The 16310-nt window shown below is 43.3% G+C and overlaps 1 protein-coding gene across 1 annotated transcript in view; it reads left to right on the top strand.

Moving 5' to 3' along the window:
• Positions 1-16310, top strand: part of LOC144144691 (ribosome assembly protein METTL17, mitochondrial) — a 36916-nt gene that overhangs the window by 9865 nt on the left and 10741 nt on the right. The window contains exons 5-10 of the mRNA XM_077676222.1: positions 1602-1683; positions 4111-4184; positions 5927-6021; positions 8998-9068; positions 12763-12870; positions 14071-14139. Coding sequence (XP_077532348.1) covers positions 1602-1683; positions 4111-4184; positions 5927-6021; positions 8998-9068; positions 12763-12870; positions 14071-14139 — 499 coding nt within the window. The remainder of the gene's footprint in view (positions 1-1601; positions 1684-4110; positions 4185-5926; positions 6022-8997; positions 9069-12762; positions 12871-14070; positions 14140-16310) is intronic.

Genomic DNA, 16310 nt, shown 5'->3' with positions numbered 1-16310 from the left:
CGCACATGCGATGCTTCGCTGACTGGTACGCCAGTAGGAAAATCTAAGGCCACTTGAAGGCGGGAGAAGAGTCAGCGAAGTCAATATTGGTACTAAGGAAATAAAATCAACTGAAACTTTTACTGCACAGCGTAAAACTAGAGAGCAGGAAGCACTTTTTTGTGCTGGGTGAACAAGCACAGCAGTCAGCAGCGCGACCACACATCTGCGAACACTTTTCCGTCTAAGAAATGCAGTTGCTAGACATGAGATATTGTGGAAATTTCGGGGACGCTTGCTGCACGAGCGCAATACAACAAATAGTCCCCTAAGCTACTTGAAATACTAGAACTAAATAAAAGTGTAAACTGGTTGTACATCATATAGCTTATATATCCCACACTTGCAGTGCTGCCCGATGGTCGAGTGGTCTGGAGTGCTAGGTATGTTGTTTTGGAAGTTGCAAGTTTGAATCCCCGAGGATACTTTTCTTTTTATAAGTTGATTTTTTCGTTTTTGGTCGATGTTTTCTATACTGAGTTCAACATTTTTGGGCCGTAACGTTCGCTGCTCCACGAACGAGTTCACAGAATGCGCACAGACTAACACTGACGTGCTAGCAAGTTCTCAATGGCGTGCTGTTACCATAAGCACCGACTGCTCGTGGGCAGCGGGCACAGGCCAGAATCAGCAGACCCTTGGCCTGGTGCGAACATGCTTTTTACGATACAGGCATGAGTGAGGCAAGCTCCAAATATGGGGGAAAAGCGCATGGCATTTGAGCGTCTGCGGTGACACGGAGGGCATTCATCCACTCTGTAAGCCTCGGCTAGTGATTGCTACGATTCCAAGTCCTCCTGGGAGGCTTATCTGAGACATTTACAGCCGACAACATGGCAGAAGCGCGGTATGACGATTATTGAGATATGTGGAATGCCCATCCAGCAATAAGGTCGGATGTCAAGCATGTTTTTTTACTGAACCGAAACCGAAACTTGCTTGAATGCTAGTCTTGGACATCATCCAATTACGGTGCACCTCCTCCCAACGTCACAGCGTTTAGTTGGTGCAGCCGCCGCAGACCGCGCATAGTAGTTTTCTTCTTTCGGGCTTTATAAAATAATTACCGACTTATCAACCAGATAAAAGATGAAAAGTGTGTTGATTTGAGCCAGTCTACGCAGTGCAAGCAAAAATGGGAGCTTGACAAATTCACTTCAGTGTCCCTTTAAAGCATGGCTCTTGTCTTCACATTCAATGGCATTCTCACAAAATAACAAGGGTACTACAAAAGAATTGAATAGCTAACACGTATGCATCGCACATTATTAGAAGAATTTAGAATTTCACACACACACACACTCAAAAAACAAGGAGAAAAGAAACAACAACATCGAGTAATCCGTGTCTTGAAGTTCACTCGCAGCAATTATGTTTGCCTACTGCACAAATCTTTATCAAAAATGTCAACCTGTGGTAACACAAAACTAATCAAGGCAGTGTTTATATTACAGCTCTGTGAAACGTCAAGTTGTGCTTTACAGACGTATTCAACACCATTGTGTGGGTGTGTGTGCTTTGTTTCATTGAGTTTGAATAGTGCGCTCATTTCTTGCTTACAGGTATGATGACTTTGGGGCTCGTGGCTATCTTGTGGCAAGGCTTGCTGCAGATTACGCAGTAGTCAATGACGTCTTTAATGAGGTGAGACCGCGTTGTAGCATTGCTTCTTGTTTCATTACGCATCAATTGTTTGAGGAAAAGTAAACTTAAGCTCTTCCAGTGATTAATGAGGGCTGAAGCTGGTGAATGCTAATATTAAACAAAGACCAAACTCTTCACAGCTTGTCTGGAGGGGGTAGTATTCAGGAAGCTTGACTGGGAAGACAGGATTACGGATAAATGGAGAATACTTGAGTCGGTTGACATTTGCAGACAACATAGTTTGCTAAGCGAGCATGAAAGCATGGCCGTGGGACTAAAGATAAATATAAAGGGATGATGAATAAACACGCCGAAAACGCCCTCTTCAGCTTATGTAACAGGAGGCTAGAACAAGTGGAAGAGTATATTTATCTATGACAGGTTGTCAGAGCTGACCCTAATCGCAAGAGAGAAATTTGGTGCAGAAGAAGGTGTGAGTTGGGGAGCACTCAGCAAACACTTCCAAATAATGAAAATTAACCAATGCATCCTAGCAGTAATGGCACATGGAGCGGAAACTTGGCACCTTACTAAACAACTGGAAAACGCAAGCTTAGATCGGCTCACCGGGCCATGGAACCAGGAATGATAGGAGTAACACTTGGGGACAGGAAACAAGCTTCCTGGATCAGGGAACAAACTAGAGTAGATGATATCATAGTTGATCAGGGAACAAACTAGAGTAGATGATATCATAGTTCAAGTAAAAAAAAAGAAATGGACTCGGGCGGGCCATGTAGTGAGACGAATTGACCACCGATGGGCAGTTACAGTAACAGAGTGGATTCCAGGAGAGGGGTCTAGACACCGCCTCCTGCATTTTTACAATGCCAAACGCATCAGCCCGGACTGGCCAACCAAGCCCTCTCCTTCTACTCCGGCCACTCTCACCCAATCGCTAGCCTTCCTAGCGCTTTAGTCACGTGACCGGTTCATCTCGGGGTGACGCGTGGTGGAAAGTGGCAACGTTGGCAAAACGTGATCCGCCACGGCTCTGATTGTACCAGGCACAAGTCGCTTTCGAATTCAGTTACGGTTGGGTGATCGCGGTTCAGCTCGGGGCCCCACCTTACGACAGGTGGGCAGTGCAGGCGTACCACTCACTCACATAGGGAAGCATGCGATGCGTTTGGCATTGTAAAATACAGGAGGCGATGGTCTAGAAGAAGGGGAAGGCCAATGACTCAATGGAGGGACGAAATAAGGAGTTTTGGAGGAAAAGAATACATTCGAGTGCCGTGGGATAGGAGTGGTTGGAAGTCCATGGGAGAGGCATATATCCTGCGGTGGACCTAGTGGGCTGTTGATGATGATGGTGCAGTGAAGAAGAGATGGATAATCAGCTAGCTAGTACCGTGGTGTTTCTAAGTTGCATTTGCAAAATTGTGAATGCAGGGGCCTCATGTTTAAGTCCGAAGGTTAATGTGTGGGGTCATCAAACAGAGCACTCAGAACTCTGTAATCAGGCGCACTGAGCTGTGTCTTGGCATTGTACCTTTTTCAGGGCACCGTGACAAAGGCAGCAGGTAACGTGTCTTACTCAAATCCAACTTATTCATTTATACGTATGCACACAATGGCTTTCTGAGGGAAAGGTCTGCCTAATTCTATCTAGGTGGCCAGTGGTAAAGCACAAAGGGCACGAAATCTCGTGCAGTCTGATAGCAGAGGAGCCACATTCCAGCAGGAGTGATGTGACAAGTGTGGTCTACTGTTCTATCAGTGCCCCACATCAGTGCACCACAGCTGATGAATACCTTTTTGATTGCACAATGTTTAAATTACACATTTATTGCACTTACTGACTTTTGCCAGCTTCACTTCCTAGCTGAACAGGTAAGGTAGGAAATATGCATGTTGAGGGAAGCTGTTCACGAAATCTATGCAAGCATTCTTTACGAATGCCCTATTGCTATGTTCTATTGCCTTGGGCCTAAAAGTTTGGAAAGCAGCTTTCACCCTCTTATACATTAATTAATCATGGATACTTCTGGGACCAGGGTACCACCGTGAACAAAATCGGCATGGTATTTCCAACAAAATTGCTGTTACTTTTTATGGTCATGTTGGGATTACAGGAGTCCGTTGCTAATTGCTGGCATAATGTTGCCTGCATCCATTTTGATGTGAAGTAATTACCTGAAAAATTTGAGGGAGGGCTTATCAAAATTTGGCCACATGTCGTGACGTCAGTTGTCGTAGCATTACTTTTATTTGCAGGTAAGCATTCATTGGTGTGATCGGTCACGTACTTCGAAAGTTTACATTTAGTCTGAAATATATTGTTGAATAGGTCGGGGCTGAACTTTTTACTGGTGTGCTGGGCATATATCACATTGATAGCTATGTTTTATGTTGATATAGCTAAAGCCAGCTTTGTAAGTTTCTGCAAAATTTGACTGCTGTGATCTTGTTTTTACTCTGCAGATTCGGCAGCTTCATCCTGCGTTTTCCCCAGCATCCGTGATGGACTTTGGGTCTGGCGTTGGCACATGCTTTTGGTAAGACTTGAAATTTAACATTCACACTTTAGAAAAGATAGAAGATGGGCCATACTCCTGGTGCAACGCTGGAGTAATTCTAGCAGTTGTTAAAAAATTGACTGTACTCTGTTGGAACCTTAGAGGAGTTGCATGCTGAAAAAAAAATGAAAAGGGCCATGCAGACAAAGTACAAGTTTGTTTTATTCACAAGATTTTGTTTTTTTATAGTCCCCAGCACTTGTCTGGCAGGAAACGATGCTTTATTCACTGAGAAATTAATCAATTTAGGTTAAAATTTCGATTCTCCCGCTAAAACGTGCGTTTTCGTAATGTCTGCCATGAAGTCACAAGGGCGGGTATTCAAATGAACTACCAGTGCGTCATTAGGCTCTGCAGCCTTGCTTACCGTCAGTCCTCCCAGATGGCGCTACCATACTGAGCCGCGGACCGTTGTCCGCCGTTGCTTTGTTTTTCACCGTATTTGCACCTGGCTTGTTTTTGTTACGGTAGAAAGTGATCGATTCGTGAAACATGGGGTATGCTCGACAAACAGGGTCACATAAGACAACTTTGCTTACACCATTCGACCAGCGTCGTCTAAGACAACTCCAAAGTGGCAGACTGCTGTGCAGCTAAAACAAGCATAGTGTGCCCAGTACCAACAGTCGTGCGCATGGTACTTCTATGCTGATGTCTATTTTCATAATTTTCATTGTTTACCCCACCTTTCCACACCTTTGAATATGCGCTATTGAATACGCACTACATTTAGGCGCAAATAGCTCGTACGGCAAGCTTATAAGCCCTGCCTAATGTGTGTTTACTTCCGCCGGCCTCAGCCAATCCCACAGCTGGGCATATGGCATCATAGGTTCTGTTGCGGAAAATGAGCTAGTGGGTGGCATGGCCATTCCCTTTTTTCCTAATTATGTAGCTTATTTTAGTGAAGTGGGTGTTAAAAGTGGAGTCAGTATGATTCTAACAATGCAATCTTTCAAATGAACCAAACTTGTGGTTTGTCTGCATGACCCCCTTAAGGGGTCATTCCACAAAGGGAACTCGTATATTGAGTGAGCGCGCCTTTTCTAATTTCTGTTATCATTTTTTGTTTAAGTATTCTATTATTGTTAATGTTGTTGTTTATCTTATAATTTTTCAACACTGGACTCGAGCGACGAGCTGTTGGAAGTCAATGGGAGAGGCCTTCCCCCTGTAGTGTGTCTGAGTGATGGGTTGTTGATGATGGTGATTATTATTATTATTATTATGATTATGAGCTTTAATAAAAAGGGTAATCGTAGGTGAGCACGAAAGTGCGTAAGTGTGAAGGAGCACATGATATAGGAGTGACACTTGTGCAATACTGGAAGTAGTATGCGAAAGGACCTCTGCACTAGCATAGATTCTCCATGATTCTCCATAAACGCCTTTTTGATGCCTTTACCATTTGATGCTCTATCCAAAGCAAGTTCTCATCCCTTCTGAAGTGCAACCAGCTATTTTATTTTGTTCCGGCATTTGTGCACTTTTAATACTTGTTACTTTCTTTGCAAGTCTGCTGCTCAAGGCACTGTGCCAAGCCAACTTTTCCGTGCACTAAAACAGGGGTGGTCCCCTAGTTAGGGGTCCAGACAGGTCGTGGAGCGTTTATACTCCAGAGAAGTTAACGTCTAGAAAAGCTGCAATAACGTGTATGTCAGACTTCACTGCGGGGGTAGGAGCAAGTTAGCAGCTTTCTCTGGCCCTCTTGCACTCAACAGGGCTGCAAGGAACTCGTGGCCAAAGGAGTTCCAGGAGTACTTCAGCATCGACATCTCCAACCACATGCACGAGCTGGCGAGACTTCTAGCCAGTGGTGAGTTTCCTCTGGAAGCATTGGCTTGTTATTTATGTCTCCTGGTAGTCTCCATCCGTGCATTATTAGTATACTGATCGGACTTCCAGGGTATGTTTGTGGGACAACCCAGGGTGAGGTTTGGAGGGGTTTGAATTGAGTTATTATATTGCATTCAAACTTAACATTAGAGAAGTTAGTGTTAGCGGTCCTTTGTGTCAATTGGTACTGACAGGTGCCTACCAACTTTAATTGTATATGAAAAATGCCTGATTTTTAGTTACATTTGTGTGCTTGCCATTGAAATGGTTGAACAGTGCATGATGGGCATATTGGGTGCCATTAAAGTGGTCAAGTGCAATTTTCTGGTGTGGTCAACAGCAAAACTTGCTAACGATTAGGTCAGTTCGTCAGGATAGTGGATCAGTTTCTCAAAATTGGGTCAGTAACGGTTCACTTGAACTTTTGGTTTTGTTGCCTTACTTTGATCAAAAACACAATGAATTACTTCTCGCGAAACATGCTTAGTTAAGAACAGACGGTGGGACTGAGTCTAAATCATCACTGGTACACTCAATTCCACGAATGCCATACGTCACAGGAAAGGATATCTAATAAAAAGGAATTAAATATAAAACAGGAGCCTGGGTAGTTTTAGCAGAGCGTTGTAAGGTAATTAGACACCAGTGAACCATTGTAACAAGTGCCTGAAGTAGCACTGTTGATGACGTGCAAGCTTTTATCCCCTGAGCAGAGGGTGTTATCGCTATTTGTAAGTTCTCCCAGATCCTGATCCAGTCTCACAATTGTATGCATGTGACCTCAGACCTCCCTAAAAAATAAGCCCAGTTAGGTCCTTCATTAGTGTCTTTCACGTTCTGAGGGGGCTTTGCAAGCAAATGTGGCTCACTTCTCAACTTTCCAACTCCATCGACGTAATGTCCCTCACATTCACGAAAGGCAAGTAAATGTATGCGACTCTTCTATTATCAACAGTAGTTTCAGTGCACTTCATGCTTCTTGACTGTCTGCAAAATTTAAACTCGCTGATTGGCATATTTGTGCAACTAAATTCACTCTCATAGTCACAAAGAAATAACTAAGACCTTTGAACATTTTACTATTGTAATGCCAAGTGGCAGTCTTTCTTGCGTATCTTAGTGTACACACACATATTTCTCAATGTTGCAGCACGCTCCTTTCAGTTCTTACCGCAGGGCATTGCGAGTGCACTTTCAACGTTCACTGGGTAGCGGAAAACCCAACAGATTGAGTGGGCAACTTGGAAGCACACACCTGTCGAAAACATGCGTTTGCCATGATTGCGCCTGCCATTTAATTGTCAGGCAAGCCAAGCAATTTGTGGGTAAATAAAGCAGAGCAGTTGAGCAACGCTACCCAACAGACTCATTCCAAGAGTAGCATGCATATTGATTCTCATCCACAATTTGCCCTTCACTGCCTGAAATTGTCCAGAAAGCCACTTCCGTTATGAAATTAAAATAATCACAAAGTTGCAAATATGTTCATCACCTTACTTGACAGAAACGAAAGGAAGCATTGAATGGGAGCAACTTTCAGTCTGTGTTCAAACAAAGTGGAGTTTTTTGCTTGGCAAGGTACATGAGCCTAATATTTCCTCCCAGTGTGTCTTGTATATTAATTACCAATATCCAAGCTTTTTTTTTACACCAGTAGTGGTCACCTCACTAAGGGATCAACTTAAATTGAGGATGACTCAGCGAGCAATGGAACGGTAGATGATAGGTGTAACATTAAGGGACAAGAAGAGAGCGGAGTGGATCAGGGAAGAAACGCATGTTAAGGACATATTAGTAGAAATTAAGAAGGAGAAATGGACGTGGGCAGGGCATATAATGCGAAGGCAAGATAACCGTTGGTCATTGAGGGTAACAGAGGAGATCCCTAAAGAAGGCAAGCGTGGCAGAGGGCGGCAGAAAGTTAGATGGGCAGATGAGATCAGGAAGTTTGCGGGAATAAATAGGTCGCAGTTAGCACAGGACCGGGGTGATTGGAGATTAATGTGAGAGGCCTTTGCCCTGCAGTGGGCGTAGATAGGCTTGATGATGATGATGATGAGTGGTCACCTACCTGTTTTGCCATTTCGGCGCATGGCTCATTACAGTAAGCACTGTATGCCATGCACAAAATAAAAAAAAAGGCCTAGTAAGTGAAAAATACGTCCTTCATATCATATTTTCATGCCAGGTGCGCTTCAAAAGTGACCACTAATAAGTCCACATTTACAAACACTTTATACCATCGATTGCTCCCCGAGGTATCTTGGAATTGCCGGAAATGTAGAACTTGATAAATGAGGCACTATTGGCATGAGATTCCATTCCCAAGTTTATATTGGTGTTTGTTTTTGTTTTCTTACATTTTGCCCACCTAATTTTTAGTTTCTTTAGTATACCAAAATCGGGGTACATGAGTGATTTTTGTAACTTAGTTCTATAATGTAGCTTGGCATGAGGATAAAGCCACAAAAATTAAAAACAGCCCGTTATGTCTTGGTCATAGTTAACACTAGAATATATGCCATCTACAGCAAGGTACATTTTACAATGTTTTAATACTACTAGATGCATTATTACTAAACTCCCCTATGACCTTAACTCGGAGAGGAAAAAATATGTTTTCGCTTAATAACTAAAGGCATATGATTTTTTTTCCCCATGAATACTGCTGCAGTTTGCACAAACAAGTACAAAAAATTCATCTTTGTCAATGTTCGAATTTTTTTATTTGCAAGCAACTGAGTCTTCTACCTGCCTCCATCTTTTTCTCTTTGCATTGTTCATTACTCAAATTGATTTTGCTTTATTCTTACACAGCTGGCATCGCACCAGTAATTTTTCAGGAAGAAATAAATACACTTGTTTCAAGACAAGCTAAAATTCTGCACTTCACAGTAAAGTTTCCCAATCTTCTGATTTTCGCATGGTTTAATGCCTCCCGTTTTGGAAAACCCAGGTGGGGCGCCCAACGCAGATCCCAAGTTCCGGTCGTTCTTCCAGCGAGAATTTCTCCCGGCTTCAGACACGGTGACTGTTTGCCTCCTATCTCTAACTAAGGATGCATTGTCTTTCAGAGTCCATAAAACTACTGTCACATGCTTCTGTAATTCAGAAAGTAATGCCAGGGAAGGTAGACAACTTTGCAATTACCACCCTTGCTTGGCTCTCTCTGCTGTGGTGCACCTTATAAACCAGGTTCAGCTTCATTGCAATAAATCTCAGTCTTTATATCAAAGCCTTTGTGCTGCTGCTCTTATAAGCACTGCAGTGAACCAAGTTTCGTTAAAAGTACTATTATTATTACGTCACCATGGGCAGTGGTGTTATACCAGCAGAGCACACACCCTCACACAGAGCACTGCGAGTGATTTTTTGGAGCGACTTTGCACAGCAGATGACCCTGTGCCTTTTAAAATTTGCTACTGACTTAAGAACGTCACATACAGCTGTCCTCAATGCTTTTCATTTGTGTTCGTGCATATCCAGTGCCACATCTTTCTTAATTTAAAGGGGCCATGCAGACAAAATGCAAGTTTGTTTTATTCGAAAGATTGCGTGTTTTGTAGTGCCCCTAGCGTCTGGAAGGAAACCATGCTATATTTACTGAGAAATGAATCAATTTAAGTTAAAATTTTGATTCTCCCGCCAAATCATGTGTTTTTGCGACGTCGGCAATGACATAACAAGAACTGTTACGCAGCTGATTGCAGAGCCTCACTTACCGTTAGTCAACCGAGATGGCACCACCAGACCCCGGAAGACCGTTTTCTGCCTTTGCTTTGTTATTGACCGTATTCGTACGTGGCTTGTTTTTGTTGAGGTAGAAAATAATCATTTCGTGAAACATGGTGTTCGCTTGACAAGTATGGTTACGTAAGACACCGTCGCTTATGCCAATCGGCCATTGTCGTCTGAGACAACCGTAAAGTGCTGCAGTGCTGTGCAGCTAAAGCAAGCATAGTGCGTGCAGTACCAACAGCAGTACGCATTGGTACTTCTATACATTCGTAACTTCCCCTGTTTACCCTACCATTCTTACTGCTATAAAAAGAATGTGCCCTTAAAATTTAAGTGCGAATAGCTCGTTTGGCAAGCCTGTAAGCCCTGTCAAATTTGCATTTGCTCTTGGCGGCCTCAGCCAATCGCAGAGCTGCCTTATACGACATAGTAGGTTCTGTTGCGGGAAACGAGCTGGTGGGTTGCATGGCCATCCTCTTTTTTTCATAATTAATAGCTTATTTGAGCGAAGTTTATGTTAAAAGTAGTGTCTGTATGATTCTAATCAGGCAATCTTTCGTATGAATTAAACTTGTGTTTTGTCTGCATGGCACCTTTAATCGCATAAGCGCGAGCAGATCTTCAACGTCCATGGGTCTCAACACTTACATAGTTTCTACCACTGTCCCTACGTGCAAGCATAAGCACATCACTTGTTTGCGGAACTCGTACTTTGTAATGTTTATACTTAAAACCTGTTGAGAACAAATGTGCAGGTATGCAGGTGAGTGAGGAGAAAATCTTACATTGTTTCATTTGAGGAACATGTAGCTCTCATTCTGTATCCACTGGGTACTTGAGTGACCTGCAGCGCCATTTTATGATCAGGGAAACAAATGCACATCCTATCACCACACTTGCGGCTGAACCAGTACTGGCACTTATGATGCTGTTAAGGGCACACTTAAGTGTATAAGCAAGTTGGCCTTAACTCTTTCGTTACCACGCCTATTCAAATCGATCACCGCTGATCGATGATTTATATTGCTTATTTCGACATGTTGTAGTTGTTTCTCGTACACCTAATACAGCCAGTGATTAGTCTAGGCATTGCCCTTTTAGAATCAGTTTAAATTTTCCCGCTCCGGCGACATTAAGATTTTTGGCGGCGTTTTTTGCGAGCTGAGGTGCGCGTGTTTTTGACGAAGGGGGCGTGGCTGCTGCACTTGAGAAAAAAGGATGCAGGTCGTGGATAGGCTGCATTACCATAATATTTTTTTTTGTCAAAAGGCTCCTGGCAAGTCAAATACCAAATAATGGGGTCAGCTTTGTAATCCGACAGCGTTGAGAGGTGATAATTACTTGAAAATGGCCCCAGCTATTCACTAATGATCTTTGGTTCGGACAAAGGGCAGCTTTATTCTCCAAAAGCTTATTTTTGATGGTCCCCCGCATGTCTAGCAAGTGTGCCTGACATTTTCAACCAGTTTCCAGCAGTTTTGGTTTCGTTTTCGCATTGCGAAATTCATATTTGGCGCTACTACGCAGTTACCCAACTACAAGCTCATTTGCCATGGCGCCTCCGTTGCCCGCTACTGCTCCTCAAAACAGGCATGCCGCTCGCGCTTCCACTTTATCTACGCCTTGCTTCTGCGATAAGAGCTTCTGCTGAAAGTCAAACGATAACACCAAGTCGTCGGGTATCAGTTCAGACGAGGAGAACGCTTCCAATTGGCCTTGAACACCGCCAGCTGTTCACCGGCCAGTTTCGGTTTCATACGAGGGTATTTCCGGAAGTCTAGTGTCGCTTCATAGTAGTACTGTTTATTCTGACAAAGTCTCCAACAGCCTTGTAATTGTTTCTTTTCGAAATTGTTAGGTGGCGCTGCAATGTAGTAGGCTCGTAGTGCTGAACTCTCTTCACAGCCCGACGGCGGCTTGGTGAAAGCTTGCTGGGCATGATTCTAGCGCATCGTACCTTATTCCTGCAAGCAGGGCTACCATAGTGAGTCAGAACATTATAATAAAACGCAAATGAAAGTTCTGACTGCTGAGCGATCATCAGAACGTCAACAAGCATCCACCAAAGAGTTTGGTTCTCAACTCCAAGCGGATTTTTTCACATCGCTTGCTTGCCTTCAATATTGTGCCGGTCATAATCAATGACAAGGTGTTTTTACATCACGTGGAGGCTAATTTGGGCCTTTAATAATGTCAAACCACCAGATTTCTTCTAGAGAACCATCCAAAATAGCAAAACTTGAAATAGAGGTTGGGCTTCACCACATGGCATGGGCACCACGTGGGCTAACATTTTCTTTTATATCTGACAAATTGTACTGCGCAACTCAATTTTTTTTCTAGAACGGGTTTTTGAAATGTCTACCTACAAAATGTATATTCTAAATTTTTTCTACTACACGTGGTTTATTATACACAACTTACTTTTTTCTTTTTTCGTCGACGCGCGGACAAAAATTTCAAATTCGATAATTTTTTTCGGAATTATTATTTAGGAAAACATTAATAAAACTGGTGTCGTTGGAAAGCGCGTGGAATAATCTGCATTGTATGTCGCTGCAATGTGTGCCTAACCAATATGCATAGCACAAAAAAATGTTTTGTTAGACCCTTCAAAATTGGTCAATTTCCCGCGGTAACGAAAGAGTTAAGCGGTAGATAATAGTGCCCGGAGTACAAATAGCCCACTCGCAGCAGCAGCAGTTGTTTATTGACTGTACAAAATGCCAAAAGAATTAGGAAAGGTATCACCACCCTGTACGTTTTTCTGCACTACATTTTATGGCATCACGAATCGCGGATGCATGGGGAAACGAGACTGGTGGAGCTTGTCGCAGCAATTTTTTTATGCAAACACTGCAGCCGGAACATGTAAACCTGAAATAAAGGTGTGCTGGGGACTTTTGCATTGCGTGTGCGTCAAAGTAGAACCCAGGGAGAGGAAGCCTCGTACGCCCCTTACACAGCCCTCCTTATTTTTCAGGTGACCTTTGACCTCGTGGTCAGTGCGTTCACCCTGTTTGACCTACCCAATGCCCAACAAAGGCTGGAAACCGTAGCCAACCTGTGGGGGAAAACCAATGGCCTGCTGGTAAGACCTGACGCTCCATTGGCCAGCCCATTCTTGTTGGTAAAATACCGTATTTTTGCGCGTATAACCCGCAGCCCCACTTTCCGTCGATGAATAAAAAAAAATATATCCTCATGTATTGCCAGCATATTTTATATATAAAATAATGGACCAAAGCTGCTTCTCAGGTAACATTACACATTTGTTTATGCAAAAGAACTTACCTAGCTGACTAGGTAACTAGGTGACTTGCCGCATACATTTTTTCAGTTGGCACATTGTTGAGCTGTGTGTGCAAAATAAGCACTGTCAATGGGATAACAGCGGCTTAGTCGCTATTGCTGCTTAGGGGCATCACGGCCCAACGCACATTGCAGTGAAGCTACACCAGAGGAGATACCTCGCATATAGTCTGTACCTCTACTTCACCCCTGAAATTTTCGCATTTTTGGTGCGAGTTATACGTGCAAAAATACGGTAGTATCGTAAAGGCAAAGGGGCTGCCTGGGTTTGACAACTCTTGAAGGAGTATTACAGGGTGTTATTATTGTTGACAAAAAGGGATGAGTACTTGCATTCAAGATAAGAGTAGCAGATGCCACTCACCCTAGGTACTTTGTTATGGCTGATGGACTTTTCAGTACCGTATTACTGCCAGTGCTGGGTAATCGCCAAAGGCTGCTAAACATGTAGACAAGTAAAGAATAGCTGGCACTTAAAAAGGCCCAACTGTTCTAGGCCAGTGGCAACGTGTGTGGCTGGTTTTATAATTTTGCTGACGTGTACAGTCTTTGTCAAAATTTTCTAGCCCAAGCTGAAAATGTACATTCCACAAAAAATTCGATGTACAAGCTGACGTCCCGAGCGAGGCTGAAAGCTTTTATGCCGGAAAGCTAGATAAAACACCTTTCTTATTGTCATAAAATCTTTTTCTCACATTTAAAGGTAAAGTTTATTCTTTGAATTGTTCGTGGTCGAGAAGGCTTAGATTGGCCTAGAAAATTCTGACAGCAGGTGTACCTAGATAAGACGTCGATAGTGGTTATAGAGTACAAAAGAGATCCAAGGTTGATTCACGAATTTTTTGATGCAGCATATTGTCAGCCCTTGACACCAACTTTATCGCTTGGCAAAATCCACACCTACCATGGTTACTGTTATGACGTGTTTGCCAGGGTGTGTAAATCACTTTTTGTTTTATTTTCTTTTGCATTCACACAGGTTCTCATTGAAAATGGCACGCAAGCTGGACACAGGGCCATCACAGAAGCACGTGACTTTATTCTGATGGTTGGTACTTTCAAACTCGTTCGTGCTACAATTCGTATGCAGTCTGTGGAGAAGGGGCAAAACTTTTGGAAGGAAGCATACATCAGGCGACAGCTTCGTAACACATTGCAGTCACACTGGAGTCAACAAACAGACAACAGACTACATGTAATAAAACCACACTTAGGCCGCTACTCAACTGACTCCTACAACAGACACACTGAAGTAGCCTTCACTAGGCTACGGATAGGCCGCACACATGTAACACACTCACGCCTGCTCACTGGATCTTTAAGAGCCCTGTGTATTGTGTGTGGGAAGGGCCTATCTGTAGCCCACATACTAATTACATGCAAGGAACTTGACACAACACACATAAACAGTTCCCTGAACTCTACAGATGACACATTTCACTGCACCTGTCATACTTTTTAGTGGACGAGCCAATGTTTTCTAGTCAACGTGTTCTTAAGTTTTTAGCTGAGGTAAAATTTGCAGCTCTTTTCATATCACGCCTAATCATCCTGCCCTGTACTCCAGTCATCTGAATTGTCTTTCGTTTCATTTCACTTTGTTTCACTCACAGGTTTTAGTATTTACGCTTGTATCACTTACTATTAAATAAGTCGTTCTTTGGCACTATTTGCCCATGTTGGCCTTGTGCTATTCAACATCAATCATTATCATCGTTAGGAAGGAAGCACGGTCCACCCTGGCTCTGTCTAGTACCGTATTTTCTGGTGTATAAGTCGCGGTTTTTTTCTGAAATTTTCGTTGGTGCGTCTTATCTACCGGTGCGACTTATGTATGGAATAAATCTGGTTCGCGGCGGCCGCGCGTGGCCAGCGCACGTTAAGAGACACACCTCTATGGTCTAAATGAATCCGAAGCCCACCACTACGGCGTTTCTCATAGCCCATATGTCGCTTTGGGACTTTAAACCAAAGAATTTTCAGCTTTTTCTAGTTAAAAACAATGATAATGGCCTGCAACAACTGCGTGCCACTTCCTGCCATGTGCAGTAACTACAGTTCAGAAAAAATTCAAAGTAACATTAAACTAAGTTGCAAAAACAAAATGCAGCTTATAAATTATTACAGAGATTTACTCTGAAGGCGGTATAAGGTAAACGTGCTGCTAATTTTTGAAATGACAGCTTGCTGATAAGTTTCGATTTTCGGGTCGCTTCCGTCACGTCACTTCCATCCACCATGACACCTTTATTGCGGTGATTTACCACAGCACACAACAAGCGTGTGACATTTGGAGAGGTGGCCAAATGGGTCTCCAAGTCTTGGGACTCCATTTCTACAAAAACAGTTGTAGCCAGGTTCATAAAGGCCGGAGTGATGCGGTCCGCGAGTGGTGACGATGTTGGCAAAAAATACATCAGTGAGTTGGAGGACGACAGCGATGCGGCGGCGGAACTCCCACTTGAAGTTGCTGAATTATTTGTTAGCGAGTCGGAGGAAGAGGACTTCGATGGTTTTGCCTAAACGCTGTCTGTAGGTACATACCATCTGTGTGTATCAATAAACCATTTTTGAGAAGTTCTGTCTAGGCTTTGGACGGTATTGCACGTGGCTAGCCCTTCCTAGTGGGGGATCTGTTCATAGGCGGCAGCCGCCGCAACCATGTACTTTCGCCGCACTTTCTAACGATGTGATTCATTATGAGTTTACCTAATTAACAAGTGCGTCTTGTACACCGGTGCGACTTATATACGTTTTTTTTCTGAAAAACTGTTATTTTGAGGGGTGTGCTACTTATACAAAGATGCGACTTATAGACCGGAAAATACGGTACACAAAAAGCTCCCCATTGCTAGTGGCTAGCTTAGCTCTCTATTGCGTTCCGGCAAATACATTTACACAATTATGGGGAGCATGTGGACAGTGTTTATTTAGCCTGCAGGCTTCTATTGTCTGCCGCTAAATCATTTTTGGACTTGCTGAGATGCTGCCTGAGCACTCCAAACCTCTGTCACCGGAGTTTTACAGGGCTTTGAGTCCCAAGGAAAACGGAGAAAAAGGCTTTGATGAAAACTGAAGATGTTATCACCGCTAACGATGGGGCTTGCTTCCACAGGGGGTGGTGAATACAGTGAGCTGAAAGAGCTAAAGAGAAAAAAAGGGGCCAGGGAAATCAACAGGGGTGGGAGCGGGAGTAAAAAACTAAAGCCATTACACTCG

Source organism: Haemaphysalis longicornis, unplaced genomic scaffold (genome assembly GCF_048455015.1).
Source record: "Haemaphysalis longicornis isolate Haplotype H1 unplaced genomic scaffold, Haemaphysalis longicornis Haplotype H1 scaffold_7, whole genome shotgun sequence".
NCBI classification, from domain to species: domain Eukaryota; kingdom Metazoa; phylum Arthropoda; class Arachnida; order Ixodida; family Ixodidae; genus Haemaphysalis; species Haemaphysalis longicornis.
Note: the sequence above shows the minus strand (reverse complement) of the source record. Positions and strands in the feature narration are given on the sequence as shown.